The sequence below is a fragment of the Xiphophorus maculatus genome, chromosome 19 (assembly GCF_002775205.1).
Source record: "Xiphophorus maculatus strain JP 163 A chromosome 19, X_maculatus-5.0-male, whole genome shotgun sequence".
NCBI lineage: Eukaryota > Metazoa > Chordata > Actinopteri > Cyprinodontiformes > Poeciliidae > Xiphophorus > Xiphophorus maculatus.
The window spans coordinates 6,541,047-6,564,649 of NC_036461.1; the positions used below are offsets into that span (position 1 = coordinate 6,541,047).

The 23,603-nt window shown below is 35.6% G+C and overlaps 1 protein-coding gene across 5 annotated transcripts; it reads right to left on the reverse strand.

The window, feature by feature from the left end:
* Positions 1–565: 565 nt before the first annotated feature.
* LOC102219710 (NLR family CARD domain-containing protein 3-like) lies at positions 566–23,136 on the reverse strand. Of its 5 annotated transcripts, XM_023352525.1 has the most exons (16): positions 23,039–23,136; positions 22,872–22,912; positions 20,411–20,531; positions 18,529–18,649; positions 16,651–16,771; positions 14,368–14,426; positions 13,610–13,744; positions 13,226–13,321; positions 11,390–11,488; positions 8,275–8,350; positions 7,909–8,137; positions 5,759–7,550; positions 4,812–4,985; positions 2,938–3,105; positions 2,260–2,306; positions 566–2,131 (listed from the first exon to the last, which is right to left on the reverse strand). In XM_023352525.1, the coding sequence occupies exons 6-16, from the start codon at positions 14,388–14,390 to the stop codon at positions 1,608–1,610; spliced, it is 3,363 nt and encodes a 1,120-aa protein (XP_023208293.1). In that variant the 5' UTR covers positions 14,391–14,426; positions 16,651–16,771; positions 18,529–18,649; positions 20,411–20,531; positions 22,872–22,912; positions 23,039–23,136; the 3' UTR covers positions 566–1,607. The 5 variants fall into 5 exon arrangements, with proteins under 5 accessions (XP_023208293.1, XP_023208294.1, XP_023208296.1 ...); XM_023352526.1 differs by lacking the exon at positions 16,651–16,771; XM_023352528.1 differs by lacking the exon at positions 14,368–14,426.
* Between the last annotated feature and the right edge of the window lie 467 nt (positions 23,137–23,603).

A 23,603-nucleotide genomic window follows, 5' to 3' on the forward strand; every position in this document is an offset into this window, starting at 1 on the left:
CATTAAGAGATTGTCTAAAGTTGACTTTAGACTAAACTTCACAGATGAATTCTACAACAGAAAACCCAACATATAGATATGGAGCCAGAAAATATCTGTGCTCCTTGTCATCCTACAAAGGCGAGAAAATAGGATAGTGTCACGACTGGCGTCGTCAACTTGTGTAAATATGAGAGTGCAGATACCTGACTCTGATTGGTTCTGGAGTTTGTATGCGTGAGCTTCCGTTTCTGTTTCCTTAGTTTTCTCAGGTTTTTCTTAGTTAGGGAGGTAAGTTTTTATCATTTGGTTTATTTACTTTCAATTAGGTAAGTTGGTTAATATTCAGATAGTTTCCTTTTGTTTGTTGTTTTCGGCATTAGCTCTCTCTGAAGCCATATACTCCACTTGTTGTAACATCTCAATCAAAAATACATCTTTTTAAAATAAATAACATTATAAAATGTTCAACTTCTTGTGTGTTGGCTGTTTGGGATCTGAAGAGGATGGATCCTTCCACAATCCACCTGCAATTAGTAATTAGTTTTGACTCTTGGACTACTCCAGAAATAAAAGATCGGACAGCTTGAATGCGGATGTGGGATGTATTATAGTTGGATACTTACATTTTCTCAAACCAGGTTTCACCACCCTTAGACGGGTCGTAACAATAGCAACATGCCACTGTTGCTATGCTAATACACTTTTAATCAAGATAGTTTCTTGATTCAAAAAACATTTACTATAAAGAAAACACCTCTCCAAGTTTAATTTGACCTCCCAGTAACAGCAAAGAAAATGAAAGACACACTATTCTGTAAAATATATAAACATTTTTCCATCATAATTGCATCACTTAGAGAGGAGAAAGTCCTCCTTTATCATTAATAGCACTAAGATATTTTTTATGTAACTGCGTCACAACATGTTTGATTAAATGAACGACTGCATAATAGCCACAAATTTACAGTTTTCAATATATCCCGGTAAAAATTACCATATATCATCAGTAGTAACAATAACAATACAAAGATATAAATCATAAGATATTGTGATTAATTCAAAATGTAGCATACCATAACATATAAAAATGTTACTTTCAAAAACACTAAAATTTTATCTAAAAATACAAACAGAAACAAACAGACCTGAAGTTTTATTTACACACAGACTCATGAATTCCTTCTTACACCATTATTGGGAGACCTGTTGTATGGAAGTATGTTTAAACATGGCATTTTTCTGGGAGTTGAGATTCCAGTGCCAAATTATTTCATCACAGAATAATAATTAGGGAACCAGCTTAATACATATTAAGAATTGAATATAGACTCTAGTTTTTCTATGGAAGTAACTTCTGCCCTCCGTTCTTTGGATTTTATTGTCTAAAGAAAACCCCCCAAAATATATTTATTACACAGAAAATAAAACAGATTCCTGTTAAAATCACCTATTGATAAAGCTTAGGGACAGATAATTACACTCAAAAATAAAAAAATGAATCTGTAATTTTAAACAAATGTGTCTGAAGTACTGTGATGAAGTACTGTACTCTATCTAATGATGATGTTATCATCATTAGCTAGAGATGTTAAGGGGTTTCTCTGACAAAATGAGCTTTTTTACACTCAACACAGTAACACAGTAGAACCGGGAATCCATAACGCAAACCCAGGATAAAGAGGTTCTGTAAACTTGTTGTTGACGGTGTAGAGGTGGATCAGTTTGTCAGAGGATATGTTGTAAAAGGACAGAATGCCAGCTACATAGTCTACATATACTGCTACTCTTTCAGAGACCGCTGTAGGGGTGCAGGGTGTTTTCTCATTATTGTGCCAAACAGAGTAACCATCACCATGAGAGCAGCCCAGACTCCAGGACTGACTGTTCCCTCCCAACACACAGTCATCCTTATCTCCTTTCCTCTGAATATTTTTGTAACTCACAGATATGAAAACCGCCCCTTTCCATTTGACCTCCCAGTAACAGCGACCTTCCAGTTTATTTTCACAAAGCAGCTGAGTATGATCAAATCTCGCTGGATCATCAGGATATGGCACGTCTGCTTCCCCGTTTGTTACTCTTCTGTTTTGCTCCGATACTTTGAGATCTTTGCTGACTGTTTTTGTGTCAATTTTGAGTTGAACGGAATCTAAAGAAGAGATAAAAACCACAATCCACCTGCAATTAGTAATTATTTTTGACTCTTGGACTACTCCAGAAATAAAAGATCGTACAGCTTGAATGTGGATGTGGGTTGTATTATAGTCGGATACTTACATTTTCTTAAACCAGGTTTCAACCATCTCGATCCTGCAGGATCCAATCTGCAGCACAAAATTATAGGGAATAGGGTTTGTGTGTGAATGTCAGGCCATCAATTCAGCATGGAAACAATGTTATTAGTGGAAGATCTTGGACACAGATTAGTTTGCACTGAGAGAAAATCTGTACAAGAATTGAATAGAATAATTATGTCCTGTGGTTGCTACATTGTAGTTTGATATGATTAATGTTTCTAAGAGATGCAAGAATTACATTTATGAATGTTCAAGCAGTATTGTTTGGGAACCTGAAATTGTAATTTTAAAGTAGATCAGCTGTTTTAGAGACTGTAAGTAAACACAAAAGACTATTGAGGAGGAAATAATGAAGCTGAATTTCTGAAATAACCATGTAACACGTTGATACATGTTGATACATCTGAAACAAATTTTCATTCTGAAAATTTGTTTCAGAATGAAACAAATGTAGCAATAACTTTGCTTTCCAAAAAAAAATTCAAAGAAGGACATAGTCCATTATTGGTGTTTGACAAATAACCTAAGCCCTATATTATATTAGGTATATTAGCCCTATTTTATATATGGACAGGAGGTGAATGAATAGAAAACTAAATACCAAATTAATACACCTGTACTTGATGCATATCTTCAATGGATCTCTCTATGGGCCTACCTGATGACAGTCTTCAGTTTGGATTCTGATTTTTTATCTGTCAGAATCTTTTCCCCAAAGGATCCTAGATGATTGTAGCTCAGATCCAGCTTTTTCAGTGGGGAGTGGGGACCCAGTGCTTCAACCAGATGATAACTGCTCTCTTCTGTTAATAGACAGCCTGACAACCTACAGAAAAACAAATTATTTAAAGATGATCACATTACAGTAGCTATGATAAAATAGATATTCATAAAAAATTAAGAAAAAAGTGATGTTCTGTAGGTTAAGAATGAAACTATTTTTTATGTTTGTTGAAAAATAGATGAATATTAAGGTGTGATTAGATGCTAGAAATACCCTTACAGACAGAAAGTTTTCAGTTATGCTCCTAAAATCTCCTATAAATTTAAAGAAAACGGCAAAAAAGCCACAACATTGAGTTCCTTTAAATAAAGAAGAAATACTCATCTGTTTGGTGTTACTTTCAATTTAGTATAATAATAATAATAATAATAATAATAATAATAATAATCTTTGTTAATTAGTCTGTATTCCTACATTTCATTTCTATACGGGAATGTCATGTTGTTTTGAAGTTTCATGTGTCCATGCAGTTTGAATCACTTTGTTGTTGAAATGCTCTATTAAGTTGCTTTCGTACCTTTCATACAATATAAGGATTTATGGTCTGAACACACTGAATAAAAACCTGTGTTTTCTTTCTCAGTTTTCTCAATCATTTCTTGAACCATGTCATTCTTAAATCGTTGGTGAAAACTTTTGTATTGTTTTGCATTAAAAAGCAACAATTTGATTGGTCAGAAAATTGAGACGTTGTGGATTCTACACTGAGGAAGGCTGCAGTGAAAAGGACCTAAGAGAGAGCTTTCCAGAAGTTCTGTTGTTGATCCTACTCAAAGTAAAACAAATATGTTCATTCAACCTTGGTTTAGTTTCCATTGCTTTTAAATAAATCAAGAATAAGAATTAATGTGGCGGAAAATTTAAAATTTTATCTCTGGATCTCTATTCCCCTTCTTAACAAAAGACCCAAGGAGGAAACTCTTAAACTGCATTATGTGGTTGGGCTACAACTAACCACCAAAGAAACATTGTTAGGTTTTATGGGTTAAGTTATAATTCAATTATATAAATATTGTAGTTGAATCATTTTATGATATTAATAAAATTATATCAGTGCCTGACATCTGATCTGTTCGTACTAGACTGCATTCAAACCTACAATTAAAATAAGCCCTTAAAACATTCAGCTTTGTACTTAATTCTGCTGTGGTCTTAGCAGAATTAAAAGCATAGAAATCTCCACATCAGTATGAGATTATATTATTTTCATGTCTTCAGAATATTGCAGCTACAAGTCTGGTTCCACAACATACTAGCAGGCCATCATTTGCATATTAATGACTGTAACCCTAGAATCCAAGCTCAGTGATGTGGGCATTAAGATGATGTTGTTCATATGTTTGTATTTTGCCAATTAACATGTAAAAATGAATGTTACATCATGTTTTTATGGAGCTGAAACAGTCTCATAATTCACAAATGCACAAGATTCACAAATGCACAAGAGCCACAAAGGAGACTGTTTTAGCTCCATATGTTTTTATCTGCATACGTTTTGCAGCAGATCTTATGTTTACATGTAAAAATTCTACTATGGATATTGAGCACAACTCATGCAAAGCATCAAGTATAGGAATAAGGTAGATACAGTAAATGTAGGTAGATAACATTTTAAAACATGACTTTAAAGTTGCAGAAGAATTGCATGACAGAGGGTTATGTGTTTGGTAAATTAAACAATTTAAAACACCCTGTAGAAGAAATATAGATGGAACAAACAAAGTTTCCTGGCAAGTTGTGATCCTGACCTTAGAGTTTCCAGTTTGCAATGTGGACTCTTCAGTCCTTGTGATAGAAACTTCACTCCTTCCTCCTCCAGGTTGTTGTTACTCAGGTCCAACTCTCTTAGACTGGAGGACGGGGAGCTGAGGACTTCTGACAAAGCTTTGCAGCTCTCTTCTGAGAGATTACAGGCACCAAGCCTAAAAGTAAAAATAAGAATACTAGCATTAAAAAAAATAATTTATTTTACTAGAACAGTAAAATAAACATCCACATTCAATTGTATGTTTTTACTTTACTATTATGTCTTTCTTGTGAATTGGGTCATTGTGGTAATGGTGTAAAATATTTATCACAGGGGAAACGTGACTTATCTATTAGCACATATTTTTTTATTATACTGTACTAAGAAAACATTGTAGATAAAGTGCATCAATTATCCATAAACCTTGGATAAAAAGTTAGTTTTACTATTTTTTTATAACTACAACATATTGCTCATATCTGTAAGCCGCATAAGATTAAGATTGAACTTATAAAACACTTTTCTACTGTAGTGATACTGACCACTAAAAGTGCTTTTACATTTCAGCTCACACATAAATACACAGATTGGTTGGGAACTTGGGGTTGAATTTCTTGCCCAAAACACGTTAACATGTTGTTGTGGTGGCTGCGGACAAGTCACAACCTTATTACAAATTCACTCTTATTGTTTAGCTACAAACTAATACTGATCAAACAAGCACTTGGGAGGTGATTTTGTTGCAGCTAAATCCAGGATCCACCAATAGATATGTGACATCATTGATTAAATTAAAGTGAACTCAAATAATGAAGAACTGGTTATGGCATTTTAAATTAATTTAAATTCAAACATTAATTTTTAATTGTTTTAACATAAATTTTGACTTTGGTTGCCAAAATTAAATGTATTTTGAAAATGTGCATGTTTGACTATAAGTGTACGTACAGAGCCTTGTTGGATGCTTTGACCACTGGCATCAGCCTCAGTAGAACCTCCTTAGAAGTTGAGTATTTCTTCAGGTCAAACACGTCCAGATCTTTTTTTGATGTCAGTAAGACGAACACCAGAGCAGACCACTGTGCCGAAGACAGGCTATCTGTGGAGAGATTCCCTGACTGCAGAGTTTTCTGGACTTCCTCCACTAGGGTGTGATCATTCAGTTCATTGAGGCAGTGAAAGAGAGTGATGCTTTTTTCTGCAGGCAAATTATCGTTGAGTTTCTTCTTAATGAACTGGATTGTTTCCTGGTTAGTCTGTGAGTTACTTCCTGTTTGTGTCACCAGCCCTTCCAGAAGTCTCTCATTTGTCGGCACTGAAAGACCCAAGAGGAAGCGGAGGAACAAGTCCAGATGTCCATTTGTATCTGTCATGGTCTTATTAATGGCACTCTGATGGAGATGTGTTAGTTTTGGTTTGGTATAAAATATAGAAATCTTGGAAGATACTTGTTTTTGTTCCATCACATTATGACCATCTTTGATGAAGGTCAGATGGACATAGAGAGCTGCTAGAAACTCTTGAACACTCAGATGGATAAAGCAAAAAAACTTGTCCTGGCACAGACCTCTCTCCCCTTCAAAGAGCTCTGTGAAGACTCCTGAGTACACTGAGGCTGCTCTGACATCAATGCCACATGCTGTAAGGTCTTCTTTATAAAAGATCAGGTTTCCTTTCAGCAGCTGCTCAAAAGCCATTTTCCCCAGAGACTCAATCATCATCCTGCTCTCTGTGCTCCAAGGTGAATCAGTTTCTTTCCGTTTGTCATACTTTGCTGTCTTCACTTTGGCATGAACGATCAGGTAGTGGATGTACATCTCAGTGAGGCTGCTTGGCAGCTCTTCTTCCTCTTTGGTCTTCAACACTTTTTCTAGAACTGTAGCAGTGATCCAGCAGAAGACTGGGATGTGGCACATGATATGGAGGGTCCGTGATGCCTCAATGTGGGTGATGACCCTGATTGCCTTCTCATCTCTGAACCTCTTCTTGAAATACTTCTTCTTCTGTGGATCAGTAAATCCTCTGACCTCTGTTACCATGCCAACGCACTCAGGAGGGATCTGACTGGCTGCTGCAGGTCTTGTAGTTATCCACAGGCGGGCTGAAGGAAGCAGTTTCCCTCTGATAAGGTTTGTCAGCAGAACATCCACTGAGGCAGACTGTGTAACATCAGTCAGGATCTCATTGCTGTGGAAGTCCAGAGAAAGTCGACTCTCATCCAGGCCATCAAGGATGAACAGAACCTGGAACTGTTCAAACTGGCTGATCTGTTTAGTTTCAGCAAAGAAGTGATGAACAAGTTCCACCAAACTGAACTTTTTGTCCTTCAGCACATTCAACTCTCTGAATGTGAAAGCAAACATAAACTGGACATTCTGGTTTTTTTTATCTTCAGCCCAGTCGAGCGCAAACTTCTGTGTTAGGACTGTTTTCCCAATGCCAGCCACTCCCTGTGTCATCACTGTTCTGATTGGTTCAGCTCTTCCATGCAGAGGCTTAAAGATATTTTCTTGTCTGATTGTTGTTTCTGGTCTCTGTGGCTTCCTGGATACTGTTTCAATCTGTCTGACCTCATGTTCTTGATTGATCTCTCCAGTTCCTCCCTCTATGATGTAGAGCTCCGTGTAGATCTGATTCAGAAGAGTTGGGTTTCCTGCTTTAGGAATTCCCTCAAACACACACTGGAACTTCTTCTTCAGAGACGATTTCAGCTGACGTTGGCAAACTGCAGCATAAAGTTCTAAGTAAACACAAAAATAAATATTTTATTAAAATTCTGTATGTTTTCAAATAATGCATATACAGTCTTTGTTGCCACACCTCTTGTGTCTTTAATAAAATATTGCATGTTAATGTCTAAAGTGCTTGTTGAATAAAATAAAAATGAATATCCTTTCTTGTTTCTTGAAGATGTTACACCTTTTATACAAAACATTTTTGTCTGCATTTCTGATTATGCACATATAACAGGTGAAACAGCTTTAGGAAACAAGAAAAAAATTCCTGCCGATTTATCTTCTAATATTTAGAGTTAGTATGCACATTAGAATCGACACCAACATCTTCAGCATGTGTAATATTTGTAGAACTTCTCTTACTGTTCTGCAGACGATTTGCCAGATCCTTTTTCTTCATTTTCTTCAGAAAGTTCAGTGCGATCTTTAAAAGTGCCTCCTTGTTGCTCCTGATCATCTCTTCATCCTCATCTTCTGACACCTCCTCATACTTCCACTGACTATCTAAACATTCTGTGTTGTTTGGATCCAGGATATCCTGGATTTTCTTTAGCTCGTTATTCATATAAGTTCCAATGTTTTCCTTCAGCAGCTGGAACAAATTAATAAATTAATGAATTATCAGACTAAAATTGTGGTGCCAAATTTAAGACTTTAGAAAGATTGATAAAACAGTGGTATCATGTCTGAACAGGACTAATATAAAGTAGTTGTTGTAGATGTACAGACCTTAAATGTAAATTCCAGTTCTCCAGTGTGCTGTTCAGACTGGCCACTGGGAACCTCTGAGTTCTGCTCGTCCCATCTGTGCAGAAATTATGAAGAATTAACTCACATTGTCTGGCCACAAAAAACAATAACAATGTAAAGTTTCATAAGTTAATGTCTGTGTTTGAATTTCCAGATGAAAATATGAGAGCAGGAGATTAACTTTCAGAACACCATCAGTTGTACTGAAACTCTGAAAGGTTCAGTTTTCATACTTGTATCACAATGTTGTCAATCCCATTTCTGCCTTCTAATGTCATTGGAAAATGTGCAGCATTGTGCTCAGAAATGAATTATGAACCTATACCTTCCTGTACAGATAAAAAGCAGTGTATTATAAGCCTGGCAGGCCACCAGGCTTTACTTGTGTCACTGCCAGTCTAAACATTGCTTATTTATTTAAGTTTTTTAATGCTTGCATTTTTTAAGATTTGATAGTTGGTGTTCAAATATTAATCTTCTAATCTTTCAATAACACATCATTATCAAGTGATACTTTAAAATTCCCCGTCATTTTAAACATTTTTCAACTCAAAAACATGACGGGCAGCTAGATGAATGACTGCCAAGCGCCACAGCCACCAGGCTTAAGAAGTTTTCTGGAGGAAACCCTGGAAAGGTTGTTTATAGATTCAAGATGACCTTCAGGTGAAATTGCATGAAGTTTAACAAATCGATAGATTTGACAATGTCAGAGTTAGCCTTCCTACAAAAATAAGAATTTACTGATGTAAGTTGATGCTTTGTCTCAAAAGGAGCGTAATGTTCTTTCTAATGGGTTTTTCCTCTGTTTTTTTTTTCCAAATCTAATCATTGATCACTCCTGATCAAAGTGGTTGGTTGATTGTGTTGCCTTAGAGAACTACAGGAACAATAAATGACTGAAAAGAATAGTTCTTTAGGGTCACAAATTACTTTGATGCCCAAGATCAACCAGGTCAAAAATGTTAAACCTAAACATCATAAACAACCTTCATCGCTTCTGAGGGACATAAAACTGGGCTCCTGATACATCCTGGTAATACAAAACGTTTTTGGAACAGATTATATTAATGTTTAAGAATTTAAAAAGAAAAAAGCAATGAAGTTAAGTTGCATCTGAAAAATCTAGCTGTAAAATCACTTCATAGCGATAAAAAAGTATATTTATACATTCTGGTTCATAACTAAGAATGTTTTAGTCCTTGTCGGATTCTCAATTTTGTTTAAAATAAATAATAAATATCAGTGACAGCCAGAGTCTCCAGAAAATAGGAATCCCTGTACTTTCACATAAATATTCCAAAACATTGTAAACATCATTAATCCTCCATGCTGTTTATTATATATGATACTAAATCGAACAAAGCAGTTTAGAATAGATCTCTGCATCGCTGACTATTTTCTGTTTCAATGAAATTGTTTATTTCCTTGTAAAAGGTTCTGTAAAATGTTTAGGTAAAGCTTTTAGAAACAGCTCACCTCTTGGAACGTGACGGTTAGTTGGATAAAAAGTCACATGGACTCACAGTCAGTAAAAATGTTTTTGCATTCATACTTAAATATGCTTCAAATATTTTGCTATTCAGTTTATATCAGTTCAGATTAATTGTGTAGTGGCAATACCCTCTTGACCCTCCTGTTATGTTCGTTTCTAGGGTACAGCAAAAACGTTCGTGGGTCAATTTGACCCGGGGAGTGTTTAATCATGCTATAGTGTCAACAACCAAAAAATTCCTCCAAAACATTTTTGTATCTAATTATTAACTCCAATACTAACCATTTCAATCAATATTTGCGCAATGACGTCTTTTTATTTCTCAGAAATTAAGGATCAATGACAGCAACCTACTCATTTACTCATTTGGACATTAAAAATGTAAATTCCATTTTTTGTCTAGGTTTTTTTCAGTGGACATTAAAAATGTAAATTCCATTTTTTGTCTAGGTTTTTTTCAGTGGACATTAAAAATGTAAATTCCATTTTTAATGTCCACTGAAAAAAACCTAGACAAAAAAAAACTATTATTTCCTTGAAATTGATCTTTGGTAATTTTTTTATATTACCCTTTTTTTTTTCAATGGGTGAACTTTTTAATTGAATTTGAGACACACATACTGTTCAGGGTCAAATTGACCCGCTGATTAAAATCAAGATAAATGAGTTACTCAGAGAGTATTTATGTTTTCCTCCACATGTGCTGAGTGTCATTCAGTGTGGGTGGAGTTTGTCCATGGGAACAGAAAAGGTTTCCGTCAAAAGTTGTGTAAACACCTGCTTTCTCGCAGTTTCCTAGTGAAGTAAAGAGAGTAGTGAGAAAGTGGGCTTGTGTGTGTCGGCGTGTGCATGTATGTGTGTGGTGTGTTGTGTTTGTGTGTGTGTGGTGAAACATGGTTCATAGCTGCAAGGAAACATATAGAAATGGACATTTTTAAATCTTTTTTTGCACTTTAACCTGACTGCCGGGTCAAATTGACCCAAACAGTATCTATGTACAAAGTAGACCTAGGGGTTGGTACAAATGTGTAAAATTAATACATTTTCAATTTAGATGTAGAGTGCACCTATTAAGACAAATAGAAAAACTTTCATGCAAAAAAAATACTTCCAACTATTTTAAAAACAATTTTAAACTTTAAAACAGGTCAATTTGACCAGGAACATAACAGGAGGGTTAAGTATTCATCCATTTCAGTCCAAACTATACTAAAATCAGTAAAACTCATTCTAATACAAACCAATCTTACAGTCACATCAGATGAAAGTCAGCTGAAGTTTTCATATAATGAAGTTAAATGCAATTGATCATTAAACATCAGTTAATAATTTCATAAAGTAAACAGGCCGATTTGATTATGTTACACATCCTATGAGGAGACAGTGGACAGACAAATGCACTGAACTGTAGAATCATTAAAGATTTCAGAGACAAAATAAATATTAGTAAAATAAGTTTTATGTAAGATGGTTTAAAAGCAGAATAATTGGCAAATTGTCAGATAAAATATTTTGAAAGTGTCAAAAATTTATAAGATCAATCAATCAGCCCATACATATGCATGTTAATTATATTTTACACAATCACAATCAGCTCACCTGTCTGAGGATGAAGGTTCATCTAAGCTAACATTAGGAGGCCTGTCTTTGGACAAAGTACTGCAGAAGGGGACATCAGGTTCTGACTGCGGATGAGTCCTGAATGAAAAACAAATGTTGAATGAGATTCTATAAGTATTGGATAATCAATATTGAAATGTAGAATTTAAATGTAACCCCTCAGGTTATATATATATCACTCTTTTCTCCCACACTCCTTAAACATTTTTTTAAATACAATGCATTGTAGCTCTTTTCACCTTAAACAGTAATAATCACGTTTTCTTAACTTGGTTAATGTTTTACACTTACATATTGGAGGTTTTACACCCTGTAAAAGTCCATAACAATATAGTACACACAGGTATTTTCTGTTGACTTAAAACACACAGTAAATGTAGCGTTTTGTTAATAACTGTTATTTACTACCGCCAGTAAATGCATCAATTTTACTTGTCTCTACCTTACTGGTCAGTGAAGGGCAAAATCAAGTTTGAGCAATTTGATTGGTTGTGATGGACTGGGTTGAGAATGATACTGGAGGTGTAAGTGCCCGCTGCTACTCACAATCAGTCGCCGGCGTCCGTTCATGGATGAGGTTGTACCTGTGCCGCTGTGAACTATTATATATATTTTTTTATTGCTAACCTGTTGGAGCTACAAACTTTTCCTGAACGTTTTGCTTGGTTTTTCGAGCCACAGATCCGAACCACGCTCGTGAGCCGGAACGGACGGTGGGACCGAAGTTGGAGCGGTTTTATTGCCGTTCGTTTAAAACTGGTAATCCATGGTGGGGTGAGTAACCCATTCCTCGTGGTTGTTCTGGGAGCCGCCATCATTGGAACTGCTATTCCGAGGACGAATGCTAACTGAGTCTCCTCAGGCCTGCAACGTTGGAAAAGCTAACGGACTGCTTTACTAACTCAAGAAACTGAATAGTGTGGTTGATGCCAACAGTATTTGTATTTCATACATTCCGCTTTATTGTTTTTGTTTATTGAATACCACTTGTTTAAAGGGGTTGTTTTGAACAGTTCTAGTTCTGAGACAGCACAGTTGCACTAAGTGTGCTTAAAATCTTATTACTAATCTATTGGGGTTGTAATATTGAGTGTAGCACTTCCTGCGATTAATATCTAATTAATGGGTGGGATACCTTCTGTGCTATTGTTCCATGGTGCTGAAAGTTATCTGTGCTCTGTTAATGTGCATTGCTCTTGGTTTATTACTGACCAGTACGGTTTATTAAACTGGTACATATTCAACTTTACCATCTTCCTTCCTTATTTTAGTATAATGCAGTCACAGTCGCACTGCATTTAGATCTTACTTGTAGCTATCTTAGTCTTGCTCTTGTGCTCAGTTACGCACTCTATTCACTACATATATTGTTGCCAATTAACACATTATTTTCTCATTGTGAGGTAGATGATAGAGTGTAGGTCAGAGAATCTGGGAGCTGTTCATAGGGGAAAACTAGAACAGTGGTTACATAAAGATAAAACTAGAGGTGCAGTACCCCAGATTTTGAAGAATATCTGACTCTGATATATATATCACTGGTATAAATAAATCTTGCCTTTATTATTTAAAGAGAGCTCAGATTACTTTATGAGGCCCAAGATCAACCAGATCAGAAATGTAAAACTTGATGTTGCAGGATTCGTAAAAACGCTTCATTTTTTACACTTTTACTGTTTGTAGAAAGTTAACAAAATACAGTTTCACATAAGAACACAGAGAAGTTTTTTAAAAGAGTCAGCTCATGTGAAAAAACTTGCTAGCAAGAAATTACCCGCTAAATCAGCGTAGATCAACAAATTAGAGACAGCTCACCTCTCAGGTGGAGACGGAATCTCCGAGCTAAAGTTAGGACTCCTGTCCTTGGTAACATCACTTCTGATGGACATACAGCTGGGATCCTGATCCATCCTGATAAAAGAAAAGTTGTTGAAAAATGAAACAGGCTGATTGTATTGTGTTAAACGTCCTATGAGGAGACAGTGGACAGGCGATTGCATTGAACTGTTGACTCATTAAAGATTTCAGACAAAATAAATATTATATTAAAGTTTTATGCACCATTGTTAAAAAACAGAATAATTGTCAAATTGTTAGTTAAAACTCTTCTGAAAGTGTCAAAAATTCATCAAAGCAATAAATCAATCAGCCCATATAGATGCATGTTAATTAAATTTTACACAGTCACAATCAGCTCACCTGTCTGAGGATGAAGTTTGTTCTGATTTGTCTTTGGACAAATCACTGCTGAATCCAGTGATGTCTCCCTTTGATGGGTTCAGTGATGATGTGGGGGAGTCATCATTGTGTTTAGCTTTTGACCGCCGACGAGACCTGAATAAAAAATAAGTGTTGAATGAGATTCTATAAATATGGGATATTCCATCTTTCCAAATTTAGAATTTCCTGATAAAACTGATGCAGTAACCCAAATTTTGACGCAACAGAATATCTGACTCTAAAATATACTTTACTGGTAAAAACAAAACAAAAAACCCCATCTTGCCTGCATTCAAAAATGATTTCAGTATTTAAAGAGAGCTCTTTTGATTTCTGGTTTTGGTTCTGGTCTTTTGGGTCTCCAAGTTACTTCCTGTTAGACAACATTCTTCCACCTTTGTCTTCCTTACTGGACTAATAAATCTTTATTTTGTTAACTCAAACTAGAGACGTTGTTATCACTACTTTATTCTGGGCCATGTTGTAGTTCATTGAAACACATTAATGGTTTCAGACATGGAAATGAATATCACAGTCATCAGTTGAACACATTTAAAAATGAAAAATATGTCTTACAATTTTAATTGTATTATAAAATTAGAACACATCTGTGACCTGTTTGTTAAATAAAGATGTAAAAATGTGTTAAATACTGGGAATTTATTGTTTTGTCATATTTGTTTATATGAATTGTGTATGAAATAAAAGCTGTGAGAAGCCAGAGATGATCATCTGACCTTTTGCTAGTTTTCTGATCCATGATGTTGAATTTCCATCCACATCAGCTCACAGTTTCCTTTTTAACATGCAAGGGAAACACAAATCAGTTTTTCACACGGTGGCTATGATCATTCTTTGGGTCAGATTTGCTGAAAAAAGTCAGTGTCAGCTGAATTAAGTCAGACAAGAGTTAGGTAGAGGAGACTGCTGTACTTCAACTATCAGCCCACTAGATGGCGCCATTGAGCTGCAGCCTGCATTGGCAAACTGTGATACCTACTCCACAATAACTCAGTTCAACATCTGAAAGCTCTTTATCCATGTTCACAGTATCAAACTCAAAATTACTCATTAGATTTTGGATGACTTTATTGATCAACATCACCAGAAAATATGGCAGTAAAGTGTGTTTACCACCAAAGCATCATCCACACACATTTGTCAGACCTTTACTTGATTTTAGACGCTTTGTAAAACTTCATGAATAAATTCATCACAGCTTAAAATCTGTATATTAAAATCTGTATATATAATCTGTAGTTAGTTCCTGGTTATAACATAAATCATAGTTAGAGAGTTAACTCCAACAAGGAAACATTTCAGGTGAAAATTTGTTCCTCCTGTTCTGTAGCTGATGCGGTTCTGCAGCATTCTGTTCTCAACGGTTGTTTCCAGGAATCTGTTTTCATTGTTTATCTCAGAGTCATTAACTAAAATGATGTTCTATTTTTATATAATACTATCAAACTTTCAGCATATGCAGTATATTTTTAAGAAACCATGTAATAAACCTATAAAACATCTATTTTATACTCCGTCAAAGTGCAAATAGAATCAAACTAATTTCAACAGAGTCAGCAGGAAGTTTTTGTTTCTGAGTTTTATGGGAAACCAAAGGTTGAGTTCAAGATATTAGAAACATTAATCAGTTTTATAACAAAAAATACAATTTGTTAAGTTATTCCATAGTTTAGTCAACCTCTGTATTCCTCTAAAGAATTAAAAAAAAAACAATACATTATGTTAAAATAAAACAAAAGTGAGAGAGCAGGCTCAGACGGTCTGTCAGACTGATGTCTTGACAGACCTTTGTGGTGTCCACATGATGTCTTTCATTTCTAATGTCCATGTACCAGCTATTCACAGGGAAACATTTTCCGTTCATGTTAGATAACAGGAAGAAAGCAAACAGCTAGTACGTTGTTTCAAGAACATCAAGCGTAGTGAAAGAATGCCAGTTCAAATGAAGAGACTGCTGTACTTCAACTACCAGTCCACTAGATGGAGTCATGGAGCTGCAGCCTCCATGGTCAAACTATAACACCTACTCCACAGTAACAGTTCAACATCAAGAAAAAAAATCATCCATATTCAAAGTTTTGTTATGCATTTAATATAATATTGCATAATTATATTAATTCAGAGAACTGATTTACTCTAAATTAAATCAGTTCTGTCTTCAGGTCAGACTAAATGTTGTTTCAAATGTATCTGCCACCCGAAATCCAGGAACATTAAACTAATTAATGGCTCAACATCACCAGAAAATACAACAGTATATGGTCACTTACAGAGTCAGTTTTTACCACCAAAGCATCATCCAGACACATTTGTCAGACATTTACTTGACACTTTGTAAAACTTCATGAAAAATTCATCACATCCAACAATCTCTGTAGTCAGTTCCTGGTTATAAAATTGCTTCCTGGTGCTTTGATCACAACTTGAAGCTCTTTGTGCATCATAATTCTTGTGGTTAGAGAGTTAGTGCCAACAAGGAAACATTTCAGTTGAAAACTTGTTCCTTCTTTCTGTAGTTGTTGCAGGTTCTGCAGCATTCTGTTCTCAACGGTTGTTTCCAGGACTCTGTTTTCATTGTTTATCTCAGAGCCATTAACTAAAATGATGTTCTATTTTTATATAAAACTATCATTAACTTTTAGCATATCCAGTAAGAGACCATGTAATAGACCTCTAAAACATCTATTTTATACTCCACTAAGGTGTAACTTAAGTAGAATCAAACCCATTTCAACAGAGTCAACAGGAAGTTTCTGTTTCTGAATTTTATGGTGAAACGAAGTTCAAGATATTAGAAATATTATTCAGTTTCATGAAGAAAAAATATACCCACAATTATTTAAGTCCGTCTATATTCTAGTAATCCTCCGTATTCCTCTTCAGAATAAAAAAGCAATATTAACTGTTAAAATAATAAGAAAGTGTTTTCTCCTTGAATGAGAAAACAGAATAATGAAGGAGTTTAAGATAAAGTACAACCTAAAATCAAGCAAACTTACAGTTTGTTCCAACAGTCTTGTGTTGGAGAAGACGATATTTTCCACTTGAGGTGTGAGGCAAACAGATTGTGACACGATGAGCTGCTACAGGAATTCGTTTGTCACCAGTGAAGGAAGAAAACTGGGTAGGAGGAAAAGCAAAGGAAGTTGTTGAACAACATTCCTAATGATGTTTTTCTGATGAAATTGCAGAAGGCCTTATGAATTACAACAGTCTTCTTCATCAAGTGGGCAGTGGCAATAATTTCTTAATGTTCTTTGCAAAAATGCACTAAATCTGTCAGATTTCAGGGTTATTGCTTCTGTATAGTCGTTTACAAACCAATTTACAAATAGATTTTAATCTATTGTAAAGTTGAAGGTCTTGGCACTGTTGCACAATAAAGGTGGGAAAGTTCCAAAATTGATTTGTCTGGGTCTCTGTGACGGCCATGATCATACCTTTCATACACTTTCATTTAAAACTCAACTCAATGAGCAAAACACTTTCCAGTGTGATGCACTTCCACTGATTTCTACGAGAGCATGCTCAGAGTACCAGACTGATGTCTTGACAGACCTTTGTGGTGTCCACATGATGTCTTTCATTTCTAAGTCCTTGTACCAGCTATTCACAAGGAAACATTTTCCGTTCATGTTAGATAACAGGAAGAAAGCAAACAGCTAGTACGTTGTTTCAAGAACATCAAGCGTAGTGAAAGAATGCCAGTTCAAATGAAGAGACTGCTGTACTTCAACTATCAGTCCACTAGATGGAGTCATGGAGCTGCAGCCTCCATGGTCAAACTATAACACCTACTCCACAGTAACAGTTCAACATCAAGAAAAAAAATCATCCATATTCAAAGTTTCAAACTCAGATTTACTCATTAGATTTTGTATAACTTTAGAACAAAAACATTTGATTAGAAATAAATGTTAGATTTCATAGGGCAAGAGGATAACACTGTCTAAAGGTTTGTAATGCAATTAATATAATATTGCATATAATAATTCGGAGAAATGATTTACTCTAAATTAAATCAGTTCTGTCTTCAGGTCAGACTAAATGTTGTTTCAAATGTATCTGCCACCTGAAATCCAGGAACATTAAACTAATTAATGGCTCAACATCACCAGAAAATACAACAGTATATGGTCACTTACAGAGTCAGTTTTTACCACCAAAGCATCATCCAGACACATTTGTCAGACATTTACTTGACACTTTGTAAAACTTCATGAATAAATTCATCACATCCAACAATCTCTGTAGTCAGTTCCTGGTTATAAAATTGCTTCCTGGTGCTTTGATCACAACTTGAAGCTCTTTGTGCATCATAATTCTTGTGGTTAGAGAGTTAGTGCCAACAAGGAAACATTTCAGTTGAAAACTTGTTCCTTCTTTCTGTAGTTGTTGCAGGTTCTGCAGCATTCTGTTCTCAACGGATGTTTCCAGGACTCTGTTTTCATTGTTTATCTCAGTCATTAACTAAAATGATGTTCTATTTTTATATAAAACTATCATTAACTTTTAGCATATCCAGTAAGAGACCATGTAATAGACCTCTAAAACATCTATTTTATACTCCACTAAGGTGTAACTTAAGTAGAATCAAACCCATTTCAACAGAGTCAACAGGAAGTTTTTGTTTCTGAATTTTATGGTGAAACGAAGTTCAAGATATTAGAAACATTATTCAGTTTCATGAAGAAAAAATATACCCACAATTATTTAAGTCCGTCTATATTCTAGTAATCCTCCGTATTCCTCTTCAGAATAAAAAAGCAATATTAACTGTTAAAATAATAAGAAAGTGTTTTCTCCTTGAATGAGAAAACAGAATAATGAAGGAGTTTGTTTAAGATAAAGTACAACCTAAAATCAAGCAAACTTACAGTTTGTTCCAACAGTCTTGTGTTGGAGAAGACGATACTTTCCACTTGAGGTGTGAGGCAAACAGATTGTGACACGATGAGCTGCTACAGGAATTCGTTTGTCACCAGTGAAGGAAGAAAACTGGGTAGGAGGAAAAGCAAAGGAAGTTGTTGAACAACATTCCTAATGATGTTTTTCTGATGAAATTGCAGAAGGCCTTATGAATTACAACAGTCTTCTTCATCAAGTGGGCAGTGGCAATAATTTCTTAATGTTCTTTGCAAAAATGCACTAAATCTGTCAGATTTCAGGGTTATTGCTTCTGTATAGTCGTTTACAAACCAATTTACAAATAGATTTTAATCTATTGTAAAGTTGAAGGTCTTGGCACTGTTGCACAATAAAGGTGGGAAAGTTCCAAAATTGATTTGTCTGGGTCTCTGTGACGGCCATGATCATACCTTTCATACACTTTCATTTAAAACTCAACTCAATGAGCAAAACACTTTCCAGTGTGATGCACTTCCACTGATTTCTACGAGAGCATGCTCAGAGTACCAGACTGATGTCTTGACAGACCTTTGTGGTGTCCACATGATGTCTTTCATTTCTAAGTCCTTGTACCAGCTATTCACAAGGAAACATTTTCCGTTCATGTTAGATAACAGGAAGAAAGCAAACAGCTAGTACGTTGTTTCAAGAACATCAAGCGTAGTGAAAGAATGCCAGTTCAAATGAAGAGACTGCTGTACTTCAACTATCAGTCCACTAGATGGAGTCATGGAGCTGCAGCCTCCATGGTCAAACTATAACACCTACTCCACAGTAACAGTTCAACATCAAGAAAAAAAATCATCCATATTCAAAGTTTCAAACTCAGATTTACTCATTAGATTTTGTATAACTTTAGAACAAAAACATTTGATTAGAAATAAATGTTAGATTTCATAGGGCAAGAGGATAACACTGTCTAAAGGTTTGTAATGCAATTAATATAATATTGCATAGTTATAATAATTCGGAGAAATGATTTACTCTAAATTAAATCAGTTCTGTCTTCAGGTCAGACTAAATGTTGTTTCAAATGTATCTGCCACCCGAAATCCAGGAACATTAAACTAATTAATGGCTCAACATCACCAGAAAATACAACAGTATATGGTCACTTACAGAATCAGTTTTTACCACCAAAGCATCATCCAGACACATTTGTCAGACATTTACTTGACACTTTGTAAAACTTCATGAATAAATTCATCACATCCAACAATCTCTGTAGTCAGTTCCTGGTTATAAAATTGCTTCCTGGTGCTTTGATCACAACTTGAAGCTCTTTGTGCATCATAATTCTTGTGGTTAGAGAGTTAGTGCCAACAAGGAAACATTTCAGTTGAAAACTTGTTCCTTCTTTCTGTAGTTGTTGCAGGTTCTGCAGCATTCTGTTCTCAACGGATGTTTCCAGGACTCTGTTTTCATTGTTTATCTCAGTCATTAACTAAAATGATGTTCTATTTTTATATAAAACTATCATTAACTTTTAGCATATCCAGTAAGAGACCATGTAATAGACCTCTAAAACATCTATTTTATACTCCACTAAGGTGTAACTTAAGTAGAATCAAACCCATTTCAACAGAGTCAACAGGAAGTTTTTGTTTCTGAATTTTATGGTGAAACGAAGTTCAAGATATTAGAGACATTATTCAGTTTCATGAAGAAAAAATATACCCACAATTATTTAAGTCCGTCTATATTCTAGTAATCCTCCGTATTCCTCTTCAGAATAAAAAAGCAATATTAACTGTTAAAATAATAAGAAAGTGTTTTCTCCTTGAATGAGAAAACAGAATAATGAAGGAGTTTGTTTAAGATAAAGTACAACCTAAAATCAAGCAAACTTACAGTTTGTTCCAACAGTCTTGTGTTGGAGAAGACGATACTTTCCACTTGAGGTGTGAGGCAAACAGATTGTGACACGATGAGCTGCTACAGGAATTCGTTTGTCACCAGTGAAGGAAGAAAACTGGGTAGGAGGAAAAGCAAAGGAAGTTGTTGAACAACATTCCTAATGATGTTTTTCTGATGAAATTGCAGAAGGCCTTATGAATTACAACAGTCTTCTTCATCAAGTGGGCAGTGGCAATAATTTCTTAATGTTCTTTGCAAAAATGCACTAAATCTGTCAGATTTCAGGGTTATTGCTTCTGTGTAGTCGTTTACAAACCAATTTACAAATAGATTTTAATCTATTGTAAAGTTGAAGGTCTTGGCACTGTTGCACAATAAAGGTGGGAAAGTTTCAAAATTGATTTGTCTGGGTCTCTGTGACGGCCATGATCATACCTTTCATACACTTTCATTTAAAACTCAACTCAATGAGCAAAACACTTTCCAGTGTGATGCACTTCCACTGATTTCTACGAGAGCATGCTCAGAGTACCAGACTGATGTCTTGACAGACCTTTGTGGTGTCCACATGATGTCTTTCATTTCTAAGTCCTTGTACCAGCTATTCACAAGGAAACATTTTCCGTTCATGTTAGATAACAGGAAGAAAGCAAACAGCTAGTACGTTGTTTCAAGAACATCAAGCGTAGTGAAAGAATGCCAGTTCAAATGAAGAGACTGCTGTACTTCAACTATCAGTCCACTAGATGGAGTCATGGAGCTGCAGCCTCCATGGTCAAACTATAACACCTACTCCACAGTAACAGTTCAACATCAAGAAAAAAAATCATCCATATTCAAAGTTTCAAACTCAGATTTACTCATTAGATTTTGTATAACTTTAGAACAAAAACATTTGATTAGAAATAAATGTTAGATTTCATAGGGCAAGAGGATAACACTGTCTAAAGGTTTGTAATGCAATTAATATAATATTGCATAGTTATAATAATTCGGAGAAATGATTTACTCTAAATTAAATCAGTTCTGTCTTCAGGTCAGACTAAATGTTGTTTCAAATGTATCTGCCACCCGAAATCCAGGAACATTAAACTAATTAATGGCTCAACATCACCAGAAAATACAACAGTATATGGTCACTTACAGAATCAGTTTTTACCACCAAAGCATCATCCAGACACATTTGTCAGACATTTACTTGACACTTTGTAAAACTTCATGAATAAATTCATCACATCCAACAATCTCTGTAGTCAGTTCCTGGTTATAAAATTGCTTCCTGGTGCTTTGATCACAACTTGAAGCTCTTTGTGCATCATAATTCTTGTGGTTAGAGAGTTAGTGCCAACAAGGAAACATTTCAGTTGAAAACTTGTTTCTTCTTTCTGTAGTTGTTGCAGGTTCTGCAGCATTCTGTTCTCAACGGTTGTTTCCAGGACTTTATTGTTTTATTGTTTTTAATGTTTATCTCAGAGTTATTAACTCTTTTTTATATAAAACTATCATTAACTTTCAGCATATCCAGTATATTTTTTAGAAACCACATAATATACCGGTACATCTCAAACTGTCAGGGTTCCTGTGTGCGTGTGTGAGTGCGAGTAACATCTCTTCCAGCGAGGATCTTGGTGGAGAGTCTGGGCAGCCTTCACAGGTGGAGCTCATCTGCCTCATCAGATTGCTGGGGATAAAGGAGCAGCAGAGCCTTCACTCAGTGCTGGATGATTAACATCTACTGGTAGTCACTCTGGCCACCTCTTGTTGTCGGCTATCTTAAGCTTTTGATCAGTCTCTTGAGTACCTATTTGAAGTTCATAGTCTTTGTGTTTGCTCCCTTTAGGTTTTGTCACTGGATCTTTCTAGAGGAATTAGTTCAACCGTTTTCTCCTCCTGTGGAACCCACCAGCAAGTACCTGCCTGCTCCATTGTTTCCCCCCCATCTCCACTCCGCTCAATCAGACCTCTGGCTCTCGGTCACCACCTACCTCGCACTCGCCTCAGGAAGCACCATCACCATTCTCCACACAGGACCATTGGGCACCTTTCTCCCACGCTTCACCAAACCCGTTTGAAAGTGAGCTTTTTCCTACTGCATCTGATCAACTCTTTACAGGCCACCAATAACCCAACTCTCATTCCAGGCGCCACGGATTGTGTGACACTTACCCCTCCCAGAAACATCAAAGAAAACCTGTCAGTAGTTGCTTGTTCTTTTGAAAGAAATAAAACCTATTCCTTATTTGGACTTGTTGATTCTGCATGTGGGTCAGAAGGTTAAATCCGAACATGTCAAAAACATCTATTTTATACTCCATCAAAGTATAACTTAAATAGAATCAAACCCATTTCATCAGAGCCAACAGGAAATTTTTGTTTTTGAGTTTCATGGGGAAACCAAAGGTTGAGTTCAAGATATTAAAAACAATGAGTTTTATGAAGAAAATAAAATACTCACGATTCGTCAAGTTATTCCATATTTTAGTAATCTGGATTCCCCTTAAGAATAGAAAAACAAAACAATGTGTTAAAATAAGAAAGTGTTTTCTCCTTGAATCAGAAAACTGATTCAAACAAAAACAGTTTGTTAAAGATAAAGTACAACCTAAAACCAAGTAAACTTACAGTTTGTTCCAACAGTCTTTTGTTGGAAAAGACGGCACTTTCCACTCCAGGTGTGAGGCAAACAGATTGTGACACGATGAGCTGCTACAGGATTTCGTTTATCACCAGTGAAGGAAGAAAACTGGGTAGGAAGAAAAGCAAAGGAACTTGTTGAACAACATTCCCAAAGTTGTTTTTCTGATGGAAGTGCAGAAGGCCATTACAACATTGTCTTCTTCATGAAGTGGGCAGTGGCAATGATTTCCCAATGTTATTTGCAAAAATACTCCAAATCTGTCAGATTTCAGGGATATCGCTTGTGCATGGTCCTCTAAACACCGATTTACAGATTTTAATCCATTGTGGAGGCAAAGTTCTTGGCAGTGTTGCACAAAAGTTTCTTCATTTCTTGATAGCATTCTTTGCTGTTCCATATCAGAACTGAAGCTTTGGAAATTGTATCAGTCTCCTGACTGATACTACTTCACACTGAGATCTGTGTGATAGAAGCTCTCAGTGTACCAAAATTTTGCCGTAAGATGTGACTAAGAAAATGTCATAAAATGCCTTTCTAAAACAACAAAGC